Below are 22,134 nucleotides of genomic sequence, written 5' to 3' on the forward strand. Positions count from 1 at the left end.
TGTTATAGCTCTATACAGGGTGATTCCTATAGTACCTGCCACCGTTTGGGAGCGTGTAGGTGGTGCGTAGGGGAGTATTTTGATATAGGACACTTGGGGTCGGAAATCTAAAATAAGGTGCCAGAGCCAAATTTACCTTCTGGAATTTCGCGCCTGTAGGTAGTCAACCCAACCGGCCGGCGGTGCACACGGAGCGATCTCAGGCGGCGATGTGTGGCTGACACTTGATCAGAATTTTGTTTAAACCCACGAAATCCCGTCTGCAACGACGCGTATCAAGTGAATAAATACTATGGCAATAGTATAATAATAGTTGGCTAGATGTAGGAAGTGCATTGAGAACAACGGTGGCCACGTTGAACACTTGTAAACGTTATTGCTTTTGACTGTCGTTTTCCTTCCTTCCCTCCCATGTCGCTTCCTCGCGCTTACTCGCTCTGCATCGCTCCGCGCGAAACGTCGGTCGGTTGGGTTGCCTACATACAGGCGTGAAATTCCAGAAGATAAATTTGGTTCTGGCGCCCTTATTTTAGATTTCCGACCCAAAGTGTCCTATATCAAAATACTCCCCTAGGCACCCCCTATACGCTCCCAAACGGTGGCAGGTAGTATAGGAATCACCCTGTATATTATATAAGTACTTATGCCGAAAAGCTGGTGGTATAGGGAACAAATCAAATATTTTTTACAAATAAACTAATGGTTTGCAAAAAAGTTGCGAAATTTGTATTTCTAATTGCAGATTCGTGATTTTTGTACTCAAAAACCCCAAATACCAAATTTAGAAAAATCGAAAAGGGCGTACCTAAAAACCTATCCAAAGACGTGGCACCCGTATTTCTAGTGTTATGGTTGGGTACTGAAAAAAAAACTAAACAAATCATGCTAGACCATTGTTTTATTTGAAGAAAGTGTTTGTTTTGATCCCATATACTGCCCATTTTTTTTCTATATAAACTATACACATATTTTAATACTTCATAAATCATAAACTCACCAGAACTACAACCTGCAGATGCGACCAGTGAAGTTCGCCTTTCCCTACAAGGTCTTATAGAACCTAGAGGACATTATATTTTAAGTAGCACTAATAATACAAAATAAGACAAACTTACGAGGCGATTCAAAATCTGAGTCATTTTGATCAGTATCTGTGAATACCGGGGAATTTATCTCACTTTCAATATTCGGTAGGTTATTCGGAAAATCGTGGTTTGGAATTATAATCAGCATACCATTTCCAAGTTGCTGTTCAAGTTCGCAACCAGTATATCTTGCTGATAATTGCAAGTGTATTAACATTTTCTGCCTGTCACACTTGGCCACTTTGAAGTCAGACATTCTTAATAAATCCCGAACATTTTTGGGAAAGGCATTTACAATTTCTTCCTTAATTCGGAGAGAAGTCCAGCTCCTCTTAATAGAAACTGGTGCACTCTGACCTATATAAGAAAAACAATAGATATAGTAGTATGAACTTAACAATTTTTCTAACTAGTGGAGCGAAATGTGGGTAAAAAGTCGTTCGTCTAGAAATGGGGAACAAAAATTTGAGGAATAACACGATCAGGCCTAGTAGAGCATGTAGATATTGTTATTCTGCATCCGAAATGGTGGTTTACGACATTTTCTTGTGGTCATGACATTTTTTATAGCCAAAAAACCACCAAAGAGTGCTTTAATAAAAATTTTTGTTTTTCGAGATTTACACCGGGACATCTCCGCTTCCGCATAGGATATTTTTATAATTCTTTCTGATCTACAATGCCAAATAGTAAGCTATTCTTGTTATGCATATTACAACGAAACGGTGATAAACAACATTGAAAGAATTGGTATCAAAGTCGGTAGATCAATTTTTGTGCAGCGTAAATTTTACTCTGTGACAAAATTGTAGCTGATATAGTCCCTAAAAGTTTTCGGTGAAACAATTTTAGTGATAGGTCTTAACGTTTTCGAGTAAATGATATTGTTGTTATGCAGCTCGTGTGCGTCCGAGGTCCGTCCAGCAGAGCATTTGTTCGACCTAATGTGTAACGTTTGTAATTATGCATATTATATTGAAAACATAATATTACATTAGCAGAAATATTATGAAAGTCCATAAATCAATTATTATTGTGGAATTTGTTTATTATTGATAGTTCGTTTACCATCTGCACGATAACAAAGGAGATAATGCATTGCGGGAAGTAAATGACAAACCATTTTTTATTTTTACAAAATTACACGTTTTGAAGCAGCAGGAATCCGAATTAAACAAAACTGGATGATGTCGGTCTGTCTTTTTGTCTGTACACTCATTTCCGGCTAAACGTATTGGAACCAAATTTGTTACATATATTCTTAGACTTAGGCAAATATGTACATACTTAGTGTGTCAAAGTAACAAAAAACTAAAAACTGAAAGACATTTCGTCAAAATCGTGCGGGTGGTATCTGTGATTGCCACAGAAAATTTTTTTTATTAATACTTCGAATTCTATACGTAGCATGGAAAACCTTCGTCGTCCTCTTCCATACCGCTGAATTTATTATGGCACTCCTTGCATTTGCATTTGTTGATGCATTAAGACCGTCAGCATTTTTTACTATTACAGTTTCCGTCAGCACAATGTAAACTAAGAAACTTCCCGACAACAGTCGGGACGGCTTCCAAGGTGGAATGGACACGTATCCAAATATTGTTTTCCAAGAACCATCCAAAGTCTACCATGTTATGAATGGTGGTTTGCATTGCTTGCTGCGGTTTCACACGTTTAATTGGTATATGCATTTAAAATTTTAATAAATGCACCGTTGACAAAACACATTTAATGTGTATGCTGCAAGAATGCACCATTAGTTGGCGGAAGTTTTGACATTGATTATTAGTAGTCTTTGCTAAATGCCATCTTAGTTTATTCAGTGTTGTAATATTTTTGTTTCATTTCCAGTAAACCAGTAGCATATATCAGGCTTCTTTTTGAGGCAGTTCAACTAGTTTGGACAGGTCTTTTAAAGTATGAATATTTGATGTTAGTACATCAACGGCAGTTTTCTTGCCTATTTAAAATAAGGCATTTTTGGGTCACAGCCCGTTAGAGCATGAATTCCCAAGAGACAAGAAGATATATCGGTTCTTAACCTCGTGACAATTTGATTTATGCCGACAAATCGACTATTCAAACCTTTCGTATGAATATATCCTTTACTCAGAAATGTTAAGACTATAACATCCATTTTTTTCACCAAATACTTTTGGGGACTTATAGAACCCGAAGTATTAATTTAAAAAAATTACTGTGACCAGCACAGATACCACCCGCACGATTTTGATAAACATTTTTGTTACTTTGACACACTTAAGTTTGTACAATTCTGCCGTTTCACCGCTACCTTGTTTGTCTACGAATATGTGTAGCAAATTTGGTTCCAATCCGTTTAGCCGGAAATGATGGTATAGACAAACAGACAGACCGACATAATCCAGTTTTGTTTGATTCGGATTCCTGGTGCCTCAAAATATTTATTTTTGTTAAAAAATAAAAAATGGGTTGTCATTTCCTTCTCCCAATGCATTATCTCCTTTGTTATCTTGCGGGTGGTAAACGAACTATCAATAATAAAAAAATTCTCCACAGAGTGAATAATAATTAATTTATGGACTTTCATAATATTTCTGCTTATGTAATATTATGTTTTCAATATAATATGCATAATTACAAACGTTGTCCATTAGCTCGAACAAATGCGCTGCTTAACGGACCGCGGACGCTCACTAGCTGCATATAACAATATAATTTACTTGAAAACGTTAAGACCTATCAGTCCTATCACTAACATTTTCTCACCAAAAACTTTTGAGGACACTATCAGCTACAATTCATGCGATACATGTGTAGAGATTCCTCAAATAAAAAAGTTTCTCACAGAGTGAAATTTATACTGCACAAAAGAAATGAAGTCGTGGTTTACCTAATATTTTTAGGTCGGCTAATAAGCTTCTTTCGCGCTTAGTCAGCTTGTGAAATAAACGTGATTGTTGATCGGTGCGTTCGGTTTCGAGCTCGCGGAGTGGAGCGGGATCCGTTTAGATATTTCAGATTCGTCTGCGAGTAAACGAACGCTTTCTGCATATTTAGCGGTGTATGGAAACGTAATCAAAGTTTAAGGTTAGGTTACTTTTTGTTTATTTTTTCATTACACCTCTTCATTTAAAAATGGGAGATATTAAACTGAAAATTAATAATGGGGAAGAGATTACGCTTCAACTTCCGGATAAGGAATTTTTAACGAGCATTTACAAAGGTAATTAGACAATTAGGGAGTGACCATTACGCGAAAAGCTCGTTTTCGCCACCTTTACCAAATTTTCATCTATCAGTTATTCGTAATGCCTAATTTCATTTTTCAGATCCATCTATGTTAGTAAATGTTGCTCAAGAGTTTGTAACATATCCAGTAGAAACTGTCGAGATTGTAAAAGAATTTGAAGAAAATGGGAACAATGAGGCTGACCTACCTATGGAAGATCGAAGAATGTGGACAGATGATAGCACACGAATTTTAATTGAACTGTACCAGAAGTTCAATGAAGAATTTAATTCTGGAATAAAAAAATTTGTGTGGAATAAAATTGGAAGTCATATATCACAAGTTGTCGGAATGACAATTACAGGAGTGCAATGCGATACTAAGTGGAAAGGGTTGGTAAAACAATATAAAAGCATTAAAAAGCACAATGACACATCAGGAAATGATACAAAATATTGGAAGTTTTATGCATGCATGGATGAAATTTTGTTTAATAAGCCTGAAATAAATGCAGTAGCCACTTGCAGTAGTTCCAGAGGGTTGAAAGGTAATTCTGTGCATACCTCTTCATGTCTTTATACATAATTTTGTAGTTGCGCCAGAGTTCTTAGAGACCAACTTACAACATGAAACTACGAAGAACAACACACCTTCTCCATCTACATCTAGGTGCAGTACTCCTGTATCTAATAGGAATAAACCGTTGAAAAGGAAAGTAAGTGAAAACGCTTATGAAAGAAGACACAAAGAAAAATTGGAACGCCAGGACCGATTTTTAAATATATTTGAAAAACTTGTGGACAAATTGGGTACTGACGCAAATCACTGCAACAATTGTGTTGGTGATAAAGAAAATTAAAATGTAACCAAATGTTTTGAATTGTACGTTTTTCATTTTTTTATAGTAAGGGTTAATTTTAGTTTTTTTTTTTAAATAACTTAACATATTTTATTTGGTGAAAAAAGAATAAACAGTACAACAGCATACAATATTTTTATTCATCTAAAGGCAAATTTAATAAAATGTTTCTTCGTTTTTGCTCCGCATTATTGTCTACACCTTCATTAGCAACCATTTCATTTACATCATTCCTCTGTACTTCCCTAATTTCTTCATTAAGGTCAACTATATCGTCAGGTAGGTCATTACTTAAAAGACATACATTGTGCAAAATTGCTGCAGTGACAATAAATAATGAAATAAAATCTAACCTTACGGTTTCTATAAATTTCAACCTTCTAAAGCGGCCTTTAAGTAATGCAAATGCATTTTCGATTTCCACTCTGCAACTGTTTAATTTCTTATTAAAATTTATTTCTCGTCTGTTTATATTACCAAAATTTTTAAAACCGATTAGCATATTGGTTGATAATTTATAGGCAAGGTCACCTATTAAATGACCATTATTGTAAAAGGTCACTGATTGCGTTCTGATAAGTTCAGCCAAATCTGACTTCAGAAATAGATTGTAGTCATGAAGTGACCCCGGCTCCCCTGCATATATGTCGATGAATAATTTTTTTTCATTACAAACGCCTTGTAGTAAAACGGAGTGGAATTTTTTACGATTGACGTATGAATTGGGATGGTCTTTTGGAGCTATTATTTTCACATGGCATCCATCAATACAACCAATGATACCTACATCATAAGAAAATATTGCAAAAACATCTCGAGTAGAACAATACGAGTATCACCTGGTATAGAGATGCTTCTTTGGAAAGTTCTCATCGTTTCTAGAGCTTCATTTTCATAAGGCCATCGTATAATACCATACAATCTATTCACCTCTAATAATCTATGTGCAGTTCTTTGCAGGACATCCCAACATGTCGATTTACTTACATTGAATCTTGAAGCCACTGACCTAGTCAAAATGTTATTCCTCAATACACAATATTTTTTACCTGTACTTACCTGAAGCTTTCCATATTCGCTAAGTACCAAATGGTAATTAGTAATTGTTTATCTAAATTTAGTTCAGGATGACCATCAATGCGTTTGTGTTCTGATAATCTTACTCGATGTAAGTACCCCAATAACTTGTCAAATGTAGCAGGCAGCAATCGAAAGTTTTGCTTGAAATAATATGATTGAAATCGAGGAACAATTTCTTCCACGAAATTTGGAACCTTTGGGATTGTATGTAGCTTTTCCCCATTTTCTTCGTCATCAGATTCATCATTAAAAAAAATTTCGTTCGAGAAATTAATTAAAAAAGGAAGGAGCTCGCGATTCATACCACGTACGTTCAAAACAAAATAACTTATTCTAACCCTACTTCCTTCAATCAGCTGTTTGAAATACGTGAGCTCGCTCAAAAATATCGGAGCAAACGGAGCGCGATCTTTCTGCTCTAGATCTAGTTATCGAACGATGCGCATCTGATCCTAGAGGTAGTTTCCGAACGATTTAGAGCAAAAAAATCGATCCGCGCTCGAAACCGAACGCACCAGATGTAACGCTTTATAGGCGCTCGGCGCGATATTATTATAGTTTCAGAGAAGTAAAAATATTAAGTGATTCGTGCTGTAGGTTTCCTTGCGACTGGAACGGTACGATATGGAAGATGTACCAGACTATGAAACAAGTTCCGAAAGTGAAAGTGAAGAGGCGATCACGAAAAGGAGGAAGAAGGTAGACAAGCAATGGGAAATGGAAAAAGTGTTCGAGAATAAGGCGTCTGCAGTAGCTGCAGTTCAGATGGAGCAGGTGTGGAGTTTTACTTATAAAAATGTGGACACAGAAGGAAATGTAAGTGAAATTTTTCGATGTAACAAAGTAAAAAAAAGAGGGGAGCAATGCGCTGCAGGTGTGTACCTGCATTATCCTTCTACTACAAGTGAGGTCCATTTATACCGATCTCAACTAGCCCATACGTGTAATGTAATTGTTACAAGAGTAAAAAGTAAAATATCCAATGAGGTAAAAGAGGAAATCAAGTCTCTCTTTAATTTTGATTCAAAAATAAAACCAAAAAAGGTTCTTGATATATTAATTAAAAAGCAAATTGCATTACCAAGTAAGACTCAGCTCAATAATTACTTGTCTTCATTAAGAAAAGTAAAATATGGATCCAATGTTATGAGTCTTGGCGAGTTGGAAAATTTTTGTTTAGAAAATGCAAAAGTTCCTGATGATGTTGATGCGGCGTTTGTTGTTTCCTACCAAGTGGGATATGAAGAACAGCTGTTCTTTCGATTTTTTGTTTCCACTAAAAACTTGTCGAAATTGTCCTGTGACGCTCACCACATACATGCTGATGCGACATATACATTGGTGTGGCAAGGTTTCCCTGTATTATTATTGGGAACTACAGATCGAGACCGAATATTCATATTTTTGGACTAGCGGTTTGCAGCAAAGAACAAACCGAAGAGTTTGTATTTTTGTTTAAAGCAATAAAATCTGCCGACCAGGATATATTTCAAAAGTCAATTTGCCCAAAATACCTCGTTTGTGATGCCGCTAAAAGCATCCAGAATGCCTTCATAAATGTATTTGGATCGGATGTTACTATCATAATGTGTTGGGCACATATGAAAAAATGTGTCCAAAAGAAAGCCGAACAGGTTGTGCATCCGAAGGAGAAACGTAATGAAATATTAAAAGATATTGACTTATTGCAACTGAGCAATAGTAAGCATGTTTTTGAGAAGGCGTCTCATCAGTTTATTGCAAAATGGGAGGGCGAACAACAACAATTTATAGAATATTTCCAACACGAATGGTTAGACAGTAATCCAAACTGGTTTGAAGGCGTTTCAAAGTTGGTTCCGTCTACAAATAACGCCTTGGAATCTTTCAACAGAGTAATTAAAGATGAGAACACTTTGCGCGAGAGATTGCCTTTATCTCTGTTCGTAGTGGTTCTCAAGGAATACATAAATACCTGGTCTCTTCAGTACACTGCAAATGCAAAAACAGTACATGCAGTTCCTACGCTAAACTTAGGTTAGTGGACCAAAGCTTCTCAGTGGGTTTGTGAAAAAAAGAAGATTGTCTCACATCGTATATCCGAAGGCTATGTTTATTTCATTCCTGCTGGCCAAAGTAATGAAGTCACAGATCTAGATTTAGATCTAGAGGAAACTCGAAATGTGAGTTTTTCCACTTTTGAAGAATTTAAAACGGCCGCGTTCAACATTTGGACTGCTACTCTTCCGAATGATTCAAACAAATGGATTGAAGGCACTTGCAATTGCCCAGGATTTTTCAAAAAATTAATTTGTAAGCATGTAGTGGGTGTTGCAATAAGAATGAAATACACAACACCACCCGCTGAAGCCAAATCTGTCCCCATTGGAGCTAAAAGGCTACGTGGCCGACCATCCAAAGCAAAGCAGGCACTCCTTGTACAATAGGGTAGGTATTTTGCACGTAATTAGTGTATATGGTTCAGGATAATTATTTTCAGATTATCACCACGATCTACTCGTACTTCATCATTACTTAACGGCATAGCGTTTTTCTCTATTACGTTGTATTTTTCTTCATATGTTTTTGTTTTGTGTTTACTTACATGAAATAAATATGACCATTTATTAGTTAACAGAGGGTTTATTAATTTGTACTGGCCGATTATTATTTTTATACAACGTTTCATATTTTACTGATCATTTATTTATTTAATTAACTATTTTTTCTCTTACTAACCGTTTATTAATTTCACCGACCATTTATTAATTCAACTGATTGTTTTTTAAAACCTTACCGCCCATTTATTATTTTCAATGACCATTTATTAATTTAACTGACTATTTTGTATCTTACTGCCCGTTTATTACTTTCGTCTACCATTTATTAAGTTAATAGGCAATTTTTAATCTTACTGACCGTTTATTATTTTCACCGACCATATATTACAATAATGACCATTTGAAAAAAATAATGGAATAAAATATAAAATGGAAATACTGATCATTTCATTTGTACCGTTTTTAATTGAGTCTATATATATTTGAATATCTAAGGTATTGATAAATACACAATTTAAAAATATCTCTAAGTTAATGAGGTTTCTTCCTTATTTGAATTTAAAATATCTATGAGATATTTTTAATTATTTAAAAATATCTCTAAGATATCGATAAAACCGAAATTATATTTTTTCCCGTTTATGTATACACGAATTAAAAATATCTCAGAGATAATTTAAATAACCTTGAAGCAAAAAGTGCAATTAAAAATATCTAAGATATTTGTAATTAATTAAAAATATCTCTAAGATATTTTTATTTGTTCATAATTCATTCTTCTAAATTCTTAAATACGGTTGCCATTAAAAAGTAAAACGGCGTTCCATAGTACAGTGTACTAGACGCAACGCTTTTTCCATCGCTAACAATTTATTTACCGAAAATAACACGAAAACGTGACGTTTTCTTAACGTCAAATCGTGACGTCTTCAATAACTCAAATTTTAAGCGGTTTTGCAACTGCTGCAGCTACAGATTTTAAATATACTCAAACACACGAAATTTTAAGAGAGTTTGAAGGCGTCACCTTAGCCGTTACGATTTCGTGGGACAATGTTACTTGGGATGTCCTGCTTTGGTTAAGTTTGCAGTGTATTCATCTGTCTTTAAAGATAGAAACTTGCAGTATACGTGACCTTTATCTTTAAAAGCGGTTAAAGTACACTGTAGTCTCAACCAAAAAAGGACACGCGGTACTGGGTGGTCCAAATTGTATTCTTATAGAAAATGTGTCTGGGAACTGAATTTTAAAGAGAAATTCACTGGCTCAAACAGAATTTCCTTTTTTATAATTATTTTATAAGATAAAATGTTTTCCATAAAAAAGTGTCCAATTTGGAACATCCTATACAATATACATGCATAATTGCTATATGCATCAGGCACATTTGATTAAATACTGGACAGGAAATATGGTTCAGCCTTCACAAATAATAACATTCCATTTGAATGATGGTGAGCGGACTGCCCTGGCACGTCCCAAATTTTTTAAATTTTCTGCATAACATAAATGATGACACCCTCAATGTCCATAGTTGCTCACCATCGATACAGCACGTTAACACACAGTATATACAGGGTGTTCCATATCACCACCAACAGAAAATGTTTAACAAATCGCCCAGAAATTTTACTAATATTATTGTTCACTATCTAATGACCCAAAAATCGGATCGCCCAATCTCCACTTCATATGACAGGGCATCTTTGTATTTTTAAATGGCGAAAATTTTTTTCGATGTCTTCATATCTCAAAGTAGAAAGAATTTATTCGAAACATTTTTTGTCGTGCTAAAAAGTGGCACTGTAACTACAGACTAATTGCAGTAAATTGATATCTTAATAAATTAAATTTTTTTGTAACAATCAATATTATTTATTACTATGAGCTGAGTAGATTAAGGTTTTTAGAATATGTTTTCCTATAATGTTTTATGGATTTTTTAAAATTGCAGTTAGTAAAATAAACATAAACATTCTCAAAATTAAACTTAGTTTGTCTGATTTCAGCGCCACCCGTTACCACGAAAAAATAATGGACGAGTGGCCATGGGACCACCCTTTATACTCTTATGGAATAAGATTTTTACCCAAATGATTATTCGAAATTTTGTACATAATTTGTTTAAAACCTTAAATTATCATTCTACGAGCCCTGTCTCAGTGAAGTTGGCCCAACTCCCCAAAACATGATATTTCAGAATTTATTTAAGGGCTAACTAAAATTTTATTTCAAATATACTATTTTTGGTTTCTATAAATGTTTATGGAAAGATAACAAAACCGACGCAGCTATTTTTAAAGCGTTTTAATTTCGAAATTTTTTTCTTTGCAAAATGATTTGTGTATTGCAAAATACGTGATGGAAACAACTTAGTTGAATGGTCCGTTTATGCGCTTCGATAAAATAAAAGTAGGCTTTGTAAAATAAATGATTTTGCGTTGCTAAGGAGTCGATTTTGACGTTTAAATCACCTTTCAATGCATTAGTGTTGTTGTTAACAATTAAAAATGGCTCGTGGTAAAGCTGCCTCTGTCTGAGTATCTTAGGCTAATATTAAATAAAACCGAATGTTATCAGAAATACATTTTAGTTTTTAATACGTTTTCGCTAATATGTGAAAATTCATAAAAAATCTTAGTTTTGATAGTTGGGCCAACTTCACTGAGACAGGGCTCGTAAACTAAACACCTCCTGAAGTTTCTTGTTTTCCTTAGGTAGGTACTTAAAATATTTTATTACACATCTCGAATAGGGTGAATCGCCCAGTTAGCCGGCCACCACCCGTTCTCGGCCACTTTAGGAGAATTAGGGAATAAATTAGTACAAACTTTTGTTTCGATCCGCGATTTTTACAGATCCTACTCAACACTCCTTTCCCCACCACTTTACGGATCACGCCATTTTTTTAAGCACATGTCACCATAAAAAATGGCAGTTAAAAGTTGGCTCTTGTGAAACGTGCGTGCCTGCGGCTGTTTACTGCAGATTTGCTAGGGTACATCTCATAAGGGAATAGTGATTATTTTGTGTAATATACTGATTATAAAGGTAAGTGTTATTAAATTTTAGATAAATAATATGTCGATGTACTATTATATTTAAGAAAATAATGATAATTCATAAGTACTAATTATTTTATGGGGTGGCCGGTAAACTGGCTTAACCAAAACGCTCAATCCACTTCTCGGCCAGGGTGGCCGAGAACAGGTCGTAGAGCATGATATTGTTTATCTTTTTTTGTCTTACTGGTTCATAATAATTCGTATCCTTTTCTCTGGCATACTTAGGACAGTTAGTACCACAAAATAGCCAGTTTTCGGCCGGACTATCTAAAAAAGCGCGGGAAATAAAAATGTTTAAAAGAGCGGCCGAGAAAAGGTATCTTGGCCTTTTTTCGGCCATTACCTTTAACTTATATTGGTTTTATGTGCTTTTTACCTGATTTCGTGTTAACCCCATTTTCTCGTCATCTAAGATTTCCTGAACCTATAAAAAAAGGTTCAGAAAATAAAAAAAAAGAGAAATTGCCAAGTGCTATCCGTCCAACGCTTGGCGAAAACATATTGAAAAGCAAGAGAAAGGAAGACTAAATAAACAGGAAGCTCAGCAGAAGAAAAAAGATGAAAGACTGGAAAAACAGAATAAAAAAAATGCAAAAAAAGATATAAAACAGTCAAAAAAAAATGCAGCAAAGAAATTAAAATTGATGTGTTCTCTTTGCGAAGATGAATTGGTAAGTGACACAGAAGATGATTCTTTAAAAAACCTGGGATGCGATGCATGCCCTAAGTGGTTTCATTTAGCTTGTACTGAGTTATCTAATTTATCATACAATGAAGCTTCAACTAGAGATTTCTTGTGTAGTTCCTGCAAATAAGTTTTAATGAGTACAAATTATTTACTCCTCTTTTTAAGGATATCTATTTATGTTTATTTTTAAGGTTTTTTTATTAGTTACTTATATTAAAATAGGCAACTTGGAATATTTTTGTTTTATTTATCTACTTAAATATTTTGATTAGAATCTACTACTGACTGCAATAAAATTAATTTTTTTGATTATCTGTACCTAGGCACCCATTTTCCATTCATTTCTCCTTTTATTTTAATGCTTAAACAACACGGCCGAAAAATGGGATTTATCGGCCACCCATGCCGAGAACTGGCATAGTCTTGGCCGAGAAAATAATCAAGTGACCGAGAACTGGCAATAAGGACATTTTTTAGGATTTTATTAACAAAAAAAAACTTAAATAGATTTGACATTTTTGAATGATTAAATTTAATTAAGTAAACTACGTGCTATCCAATAAAATAATCAAAATTGGATTTCAATCATTCTGCAATTTTTAAACGTCGGTTTAAGGTGAAAATTCAGTTAAGTGGCCGAGAACTGGGCGATTCACCCTATAGCGAATCTAAACCAAATTTTGATGGTAATTATTACCTATTCAAGTTCAGGTGGGTAATTAATGTAAGACATGGAGCAAGGTATTGGTTTAATGATGTTGAAGCGGTTTCGGTTTTTCCTTACCGTTAAAACTTTCATGGAGGTCATCCAAAAGTTTCCACTCCTCCAGCTTGGACCTAACAAACTCATCCATTTTCTTGTCTATCCCTAAAAAGATCTTTGTTTACACGTCTATATATAGGTACCTGCTTCAGTATGTCAAAGATTTTTATTTTTCATTAATATTGCGGTGTGGTTTTTGCAAAGTGCTTATATTTGACTTATACAAATTACAATAGAATATGATTTCATAACAGTGACGCAATTTACAGTTACAACGCGTATGATATTTGCAACGCAGAAAGCAAAATAATGGATCACCTTAACGCACTTGATTCTAGATTTTCTTAAGTTGAACACAGGTACTACCACAATTTAATCATTGTTTCAACAAGGACTGTATTAACCAAAGTATCCACAATTTTGCTTTTAGGATTTACTATAATAAAATCAAAACTTACCTTAAATTAGTGAACGACGAAACCACAATCACAATTTATAACGCAAAATTGCGCAACACGCACGCTGCAGTATATAATATGGCACACAGTGAAATGATTAAATAAAATTGTCTCATACGCATTCTTGGAATTTGCATGTGACCGCCACGTGATTGCAGAAAGGCGCTAGTAATACTATAAAATGTAGTAGTCATTTTACAATTTTTAGTAAATTTCACCAATATATTATAGTTGTTATATGGATCGTACATCGTAGTATCACAACAGATAGTCAATTTTATTAAAACTGCAGTGGTGATTTTTGATGCAATAATAAACAACCAATTACCAAATAAATCAATAAAAATGTTGCAATTTGCCACGAAAAATTGCAAACTGTAATATAAAGTGTAGTACTTATATAACTCTATGTACTAACATTTGCTATGGCTTGTAGTAAATTAAATGTAATATCACAACAAATAGTTAATGCCACGAAACTGAAATAGCGATTTTTGCTACAATGCTTAACAACAAATTAACAGTAATTTTCATAACAAGTCGTTAATAAAATCTTACAATTGGCTGTGAAACATTACCATATTTCGAGTTGATTTCACTACAATATTTTTGCTACACTTTTGTAGTATATAACGAAATATACCCTTTTCTCAGTGTACCTTCACACCAATACTTTTAATCATATCTCCGATATTATGACACTGTGCCGCTTCATTATCCCTCTTTGTCTTTTTTCTATCTCGTTGTTTTTCAGCACCACCTTTTACAAGTTTGCTCATTTTCCTGCGCGGCCAAAGCGTAACTGCTAACTACACACCGAATACCGATAAACCAACACGCACGAATACTGTAGGTGAGCGTGAGTATGACTCTGCCTGCTTAGTGCGCGCGCAGTCACGGCCCACGGGTCAGTCATCGTAAAAATGTTCGTATACTGCGTCATCATAATAACTCTGTCTCTGTATTTCTAAATTTAAAAGGGAAAATGCCAGGAAAAGTAATCCATACAGGGATGGAGTCGATATATTCGGTTTGAATTTTGTAAAACTTTTAAATTTAAATGTTTGATGTTTGTACAACCCGAACCCGGCCAAAACGGCCCATCGGGTTTTGCCCGATTACCCGTCGGCCCAATCCGGGCCTGGGCAGCGACATTTTTTGTGCACTCATTTCCTTAAAGCTGATATTCTGCCATTTTATTGTTTTGATAGTACAAGTAAACAAAACCGTTGTCTACCGCGTCGGCGGTGTTGCCTAAGTTTGCAACAATGCTCTGAACATGTTAATAAATCAGATGTACATGACTCATTTCTACAAGGATGAAACTTACAGTAATTAATTATACCTAAAAATGAAGTATGGTAATAGTCTACCGCGCTGGAAGCGTTGCCATCACAAGTCTACCACCCCCGCAAGATGCATAAAAAATTATTAGATTGAACTTATTTCTACAAAGATGAAATTTTTGTTGGAAAAATTGATGTCATAAGAAACCAAAAAAAATTGGTCTACCGATCGGGTGATGTTGCTAAGGTCTCGGTAGACACGCTGGAAGGTACCACTTTCCGAGCGCAGCTCCTGCACTGCTCTGCTGAAAGTACCTCTAAATTACTATACACACGGACATAAAATAAAAATCTGTAAAGCCGGGTGAGTATTTCAAAAACGAACATAGGCAATTAACATGAGAAAAAGGTTTTTTTGTAGATCATTGGTCCCCATGTTAACTTAGAAGGTTTATAATGACACCAATCGCAAGAAGATTTTTTTTCTCATCAAATTTCTCCTTATTTTATCCAAAATTCGGCAATAAATCCAATTACCTTTTTGGCTTACAAAACATGCCTTAGCGTGATTTTGGTAATTGAAATTATTTCCGAATTTTTGATAAAATAATCTCTATATATAAAAATGAACCCCTGTTTTTTCTGGTCACGCAATAACTTTAGAACGACTTTACCGATTTCATTCATCTTTTTTTTTTAAGTTTTCTAACACTGTGTAGAAGGTTCTTACGGCAAGAAAAACTAAGAAAATCGCGCAGAAAATTGGAAAATTAGAGAAAACTTAACGACTATTTAAACATCGCGCGTTTGACGGTGCGGCGGCAATTGTTTTATCAGCTACATCGATCGGCACAGGGCCGTGGCATACAGTAGGGCCACCGGGCAAGTGCCCTAGGCGCCAAAAAGTCCTAAGATTTTTTAAAATAAAAATTATACAAAAGTATTTTACAAAGTTTTTATTTTGCAATTTTAAGTGCACTTGAGTCAGGATTGATCGTAAATAAGTAATATAATAATTGTAAAATAAGTATAGTGAATAAGAGAAATAAATAAAAGCCACAGCAACAGCCGTACAGCGTACAGGCTCGAGGATCAATTAGAAGCACTAAATTATATTTCAACCAATGGCTACGAATCTGTGTTCCCAAATGTTGTAATTGCGTTGCGAATTTTGTTGACATTACCTGTTTCTGTTGCTACCGGGAACGCAGTTTCTCAAAGTTAAAATTGATTAAAACTTTTCTTCGATCAGTCATGACTCAACTGCGTTTAAATGACTTCGCAATGATTTCTATTGAAAACGAATTATGTTGCAATATCAATTACAAAAAAGTGATCGACGAATTTGCTAAAGTAAATTTTAAATAAACATTTAGTCAAACATTTTTTTAAATAAAAAGTATGCAAAATCTGTATTTATATATTTAAGAAGTGCAGTATTATTTATAATAAAAAATATGCAAAGACCACATTATTATTATTAAAAAAGGCGCTTCGGACAAACTTTGCACTAGGCGCAATTTTACCTTGCCACGCTCCTGGATCGGCATATATCCGTCAAAAAATTAATTTGTGTGCTGTCAATTCGATCGGAAAGTTTATCCAGATTTCAGTGAGTTTTTTGATAAATGTGGATGTTATTTCATCGCAATCACGCCTTTTATATTAAAAGTTTGATATACCTAATATCCATTTTTGGTAAGTGTTGATAGACTAAACACGTGGACATAGTTATACAGAAACACAAGGTAGTTAATTTCTATTTTCAGTTGAATTTTAGTTTTTTGTAGATGCTACTAATTAGACGTACCAACATGGTACCAACTTAGGTCGCAGAATTCCTAATCCTACAAGTCAAACATACCGGATGGTGCACGGTAAGTAGGAACATAGGGATTTAACATGGGAAATTATAGTTTTATGCAATATTCTGCCCTCCTGTACATTTTACAGAAAAAACTGTAGAGTTTAAAGTTGTTCAGAATTAAAAGGTGCATAAAACTGTTTTGACATGTTTTATTAAGTTTTTGATATACCCGGAAATTTAAAAATAAATTTCAACATTTCTGTTATTAATGGCAATTCATAAAACAAAAGTCATGTCTATTGCTACTAATAACAGAAATGGTGAAACATTTTTAAATTTGCGGATATACCAAAAGCTTAATAATAAAACATGTAAAAACAGTTTTGTATGCATCTTTTAATTCTGAACAACTTTAAACTCTACAGTTTTTTCTGTAAAATGTACAGGAGGGCAGGATATTGCATAAAACTAATTTCCCATGTTAAATCCCTGTCCCTACTTACCGTGCACCACCCGGTATATACGAGTAAGTCCAACTGACGAGCAGAAATGTCCCCTTTAATCCCTATCGAGCTGCATTTAATTACAACGTAACAATCGATTGGATCGATTGAAAACACCGGTTCTCGTCCGATCACCGAAGTTAAGCAACGTCGGGCTTGGTCAGTACTTGGATGGGTGACCGCTTGGGAACACCGCGTGCCGTTGTCTCTTTTTTTTTCTAATTTTCGCTTCCTTTTGACACATATTTCGTGCACTTAGAATGACAAGGTTCTAACTACATTTTTTCTCACATTTTATGTTTTAGTATAATAAGGTTCTATCTTACATCTTTTACCGAATTGTATTGACAATAGCGACATCTACGGCCGGTATTACGAAGTAGGGTTAGCTGTAAGAGCTACGGCTAACTCTCAGCTAAACAAAAAGTAGCGTATTACAATACTGAGCTAGCCAGCGGTTGTCGAGATAGCCGTCAGATAGCTTAGCCGTCACCAAAAGTGCCTGCTATCTCTGAGCCAACAGATCGTAGCCAATGAGACACCGGCAATATTCAATCAGAATAATTGTTGTCATCGAACGCATTTCTGTCAGTTAATCGATTTTTAATCGTTTCGAATCGAATCGACCACTAAATGGCGTTATTGAGACATTTAAATGTAAATAGTGATAGTGATGATGAAATGTTAGAAGGGTTTTTGCAAAAGACGAGAGCGCGAAAACGATTCAGGCAACATATAACATTGTTCGACCGACGAATATAACGACGACGAATTCTTCATCAGATTTCGTCTTACAAAACCAACCGTCGCAGCGCTTCACGAGCAATTGGTGGATCAGATTAAATTTCAAACTAACAGGTAATAGAATAAAATGCCAAAGATTTACGTTACATTGTAAAATACGTCTAATATTTATGTTTTATTTGAACCTTACAATAGATATTAATATGTACTTATACATATATATTTCATTTGCACCTCCCACTTTATGGTTGATTTTCCTTCCTGCAACAAGCAATATAATCAGCTTTCTTTATTTTCAAATAATTTTTGGGAACACATTACAAAAAATTAGGTAGTTATTCACATTGCAAAAATTTAAGAGCTTAACTTAGCGTAACTTAAAATCCATGGCAATGATTATTGCGACAATAGTTGTCATGGATTTTAAGCTACGCTTCAGCTAAGTTCAGCTTAAATTTGTGAGTCGTGCAAACGGCCATAAGTCAACTTGATAAAATAAGTTACATACGAGAAAGATACGCTCCTAAAACTAGATTTAAAATCAAATTAGCGAAGCAAAAATTACTACTCACGCAAGTTCTCTTGTTAATCGTAAACAAGACTGGGGCAACCAGCTTCCTATAATTGCCCCAATTTCTGCTTCGGTGGCTCCTGGCCTTTGTTTCCTAACCGTTTCCACAATTAAGTTGAAAACGTTTAATTTTTTAAATGGTTTTTTCTTTTTTTTTCCTAATAACGAATAGACATTAGCAAGTCTATTGCTAATTAAGCTACGTATGATGTTGATTGTGACATTTGGAACATCCGTTCCGCCCAGGCCACATAATGTCACAACCTATAAATAAAGGTAAAAATTTACAAAATAATGTAACGAAAATTTTATACCTAATACCATTTTATTGAAAAATTCCACATCTTTTAATTCCTCATCAAAAGCCAGTAAGTCATCTTCCCTTGTGAACGGAAACCTTTGTTTAAATTCGGTTAACCCTATAATACTGCTGTTGGTGCATCTGACGTGTTCTTCTGTAATGCGGTAATGGATTGTTCCATTAGGGTGCGGCCACAACGGCGCACCGCACTAAGCCTATACCATAGTATCGCCTCTGCCTCGCACAGAGCATTGCCGACAAGTGTCCACGTTGGCGCACAGCGCACAGTACGTTTTCCGTAGTAATTTGTTTTTACTTTTAAACATGGCCTCATCATCGTCAGATGAGGATGATATTTTATTAGATTCTAACTTAACAAAGTGGTATTTAATTAAAAATAAACCAAGGATGTCAGTACACCCTCTAAATAAAAAACGAAGTTACTTTGGAGAATTCCATCACCTTTACAAGGATTTAAGAAAAGATGGTCGACGTTTTTTCGAGTACATGCGAATGAATATTAAGACATTTGATTATGTATTAAGTAAAATAGAGAATAAAGTAAACCTATCTTGGAAGAACTGTCATGCGCTCAACCAATAGCAGTTGAAGAAAGGTTAATGCTAACACTGCGGTAAGTTTTATAAAATGTTTTATTAGTAATAACATTGCTATTAGCAAAAACTTTAAACATTATATTTAACTTCATATTATTTATACATTTTTCCTTTCCACCTTTGTATTTCTATTGATCCCAATTTGCGTTATTGGTAGAAAAGGGTTGCTGGGACGAGATGTCACGTTGGTGATGATTATCGGGAATGATGTTTCGTTCGGAACTATCATGATAGGACTGAGTAGAAGTAGAGGTATGCCAAGTATGTCCAGAAATTTCGTTGTTCGATAACTGCATGTTCTGTTCAGAGTTTTCATGTAAATACCGAGGTTGCAGTGTCAATAAAGTAGGTGTCGTAGGTGATGGTACAGAAGAAACATCAATGTTTAATAACTGAATCTTCTGTTGAGACTTTTCCTGAACACGACGAACAGGATTAGATCGTGGCAAAGTATGTGACGTAAATGAGGGTCCAGGAGGAACCTCATTGCTTAATAACTGAATGCTCCGTTGAGAATTTTCATAAACATGATGCTGAACAGGAGTGAAACTTTGCGAAGAATGTGGCCTATTGGATGGTCCAGGAATTTCTTCCTCCAGTAATTTCATAACTGCTATGCGAAACTTTATTTTTTGCCTAGGGTTGAATACTCTTACATACGGAAGTAAACTGTTAAAAAATGATTCGTCTTCATCCATTTCCTTTTTGAACCGATTTTCCTCCCTTTTTTTTAAGTAAGCAATTTTTTCTTGTTCTGCCTTTAATAAACCTTCCCCGATTGTATCAGTTATTTTTCCTACTTTTTGGGTTTTCATCTTTTTGGGTAATGCAGTAGCCGAAGGTGAAAGTGGAGTCGATGAGCGAGAAATTTGTGCCGAATGGGGTGTGGTAGGCTGTGATTCTACCTCGCTGGTAAATTCGTCTGTGCTGTTTGCTACGTGGTCCACCTCAGTTTCTTCAAAAGTCTCAGTTTCAATTGTATCAAAATTTCCTGTAGATTGCCTAGGTAAACATTGATCTTTTAAAAAAAGGAGTGACTGAAAATATGGCCAATCCGAATGTTCACTGTCATCGTCTTCAACTCCATCCCCTGAACGCTTCGATGGCATTTCTAGCAGTTTCTTTTTAAAAGTTTCCCTGAGTCGTTTCCAGTGTGATTTTGCAAGCGTAACTGAAAAGAGAAAAAAAAAAATATGTTATTAGTATTAACCTTCAGTTGTTCTGTTAAAATTTCTTTTATAAAAAATCTTGTAAAAATAGATACATTTCTACTTACAATTACTTGTAAAGAAAAACATATTCCCACGACAAGCTTTTATATCACATAAAATAAAAACACCCTGTACATATATATATATTTTTTTCTTTCAGATATTTCTCCACTGGTATTTCATTTAGAAGCTTAGCTTTCTCATTTCGAATGGGTAAAACTACAGTAGCAAATATTGTTTCGGAAATTTCAGAACACATTTGGATCTCTTTATATGAAATTCATGCCTGTTCCATCTCAAGAAGATTTTAGAAAAATAGCAATAGACTTCTACGAAATTTGGAACTTTCCCAACTGTGTTGGAGCGCTAGACGGTAAACACATCCGTATGCATTGCCCAAATAATTCTGGATCAATGTATTTTAATTATAAAGGTTTCTTTTCAATTGTACTTCAAGCACTTGTTGATGCAAACTACAAGTTTATCAATATTGACGTTGGCGGTTATGGCAAACAGAGCGATGGTGGTACATTTCAAGCTTCTGCTTTATATAAAAAATTGACCACACAAACCCTTAATTTGCCTGGAGATACAGCTTTTCCAAATTCCGATTTAATTATGCCACATGTAATAATAGCCGACGAAGCATACCCACTAATGAAGCATTCACTTAAACCATATAGAAAACAAGAATTAAATGCAGATAAGGAATATTTTAATAAACGTTTGTCCCGTGCGAGACGAACTGTGGAATGTGCCTTTGGAATTCTGAGATCAAAATGGCAAATTTTAGATAAACCTATATTGACCCATCCTGGACATGCAGATAACATTATTAAGGCAATTTGCATTTTACATAATTTGAAAGAAACTCAATTTGTCTTTCAAAACGAAAATAGACAAGCACCCGCAGGAAGACTTAATAATGAAGCAAAAGTAGTACGAGATAATTTTAAAGCTTATTTATGTAATAATCCGTAAAACTTAATATGTACCATCCTTTTTATAAATAAATAAACTTATATTTACCTGTTGTATTGCATTCCTCAGCCACCTCTTTCCACAACTTCGATAATAATATCGAATTATGATGATTTCTACTATTTTTGCTCCAGATCGCCTCCCTGGTAAACACACTGGTAATTAATTTATCCTTATCCATCCCGCTAATAATTTTTAAAACAAAACAAACGACCATGTGCGAGGCTCCGAAAAATACTAAGCTCAATTTACTGTGCGATGCACCTATGTACAAGGGCGATGCGAAGCGAGGGGCGGTGCGCCGGTATGGCCGCACGCATTGAATTCAATAGTTAAATTTGCTTAGCACACGGATGCTAAGGT

At 34.8% G+C, this 22,134-nt stretch overlaps 2 protein-coding genes across 2 annotated transcripts; one reads left to right on the forward strand and one right to left on the reverse strand.

Moving 5' to 3' along the window:
• Positions 1-3,891: 3,891 nt before the first annotated feature.
• Positions 3,892-5,200, forward strand: LOC116181868. The gene is made up of 2 exons (XM_031502312.1): positions 3,892-4,843; positions 4,890-5,200. Exons 1-2 carry the CDS (start codon positions 4,405-4,407, stop codon positions 5,153-5,155), a joined length of 705 nt encoding a protein of 234 aa, XP_031358172.1. The 5' UTR covers positions 3,892-4,404; the 3' UTR covers positions 5,156-5,200.
• A 14,440-nt stretch (positions 5,201-19,640) lies between these two features.
• Positions 19,641-20,913, reverse strand: LOC116181869. The gene is made up of 2 exons (XM_031502314.1): positions 20,856-20,913; positions 19,641-20,750 (listed from the first exon to the last, which is right to left on the reverse strand). Exons 1-2 carry the CDS (start codon positions 20,875-20,877, stop codon positions 19,708-19,710), a joined length of 1,065 nt encoding a protein of 354 aa, XP_031358174.1. The 5' UTR covers positions 20,878-20,913; the 3' UTR covers positions 19,641-19,707.
• Between the last annotated feature and the right edge of the window lie 1,221 nt (positions 20,914-22,134).

This window comes from Photinus pyralis, unplaced genomic scaffold (assembly GCF_008802855.1).
Source record: "Photinus pyralis isolate 1611_PpyrPB1 unplaced genomic scaffold, Ppyr1.3 Ppyr1.4_unclustered_Scaffold260, whole genome shotgun sequence".
Classification (NCBI taxonomy): Eukaryota; Metazoa; Arthropoda; class Insecta; order Coleoptera; family Lampyridae; genus Photinus; species Photinus pyralis.

Coding starts and splice junctions, on each gene's coding strand:
- LOC116181869 (XM_031502314.1), bottom strand. CDS start 20,877: ATGTTTTTCTTTACAAGTAATT. Junction 20,751..20,855: donor GTTTTTCTTTACAAGTAATT/GTAAGTAGAAAT, acceptor TTCTCTTTTCAG/TTACGCTTGCAAAATCACAC.
- LOC116181868 (XM_031502312.1), top strand. CDS start 4,405: ATGTTAGTAAATGTTGCTCAAGAGTTTGTAACATATCCAGTAGAAACT. Junction 4,844..4,889: donor TAGTTCCAGAGGGTTGAAAG/GTAATTCTGTGC, acceptor ATAATTTTGTAG/TTGCGCCAGAGTTCTTAGAG.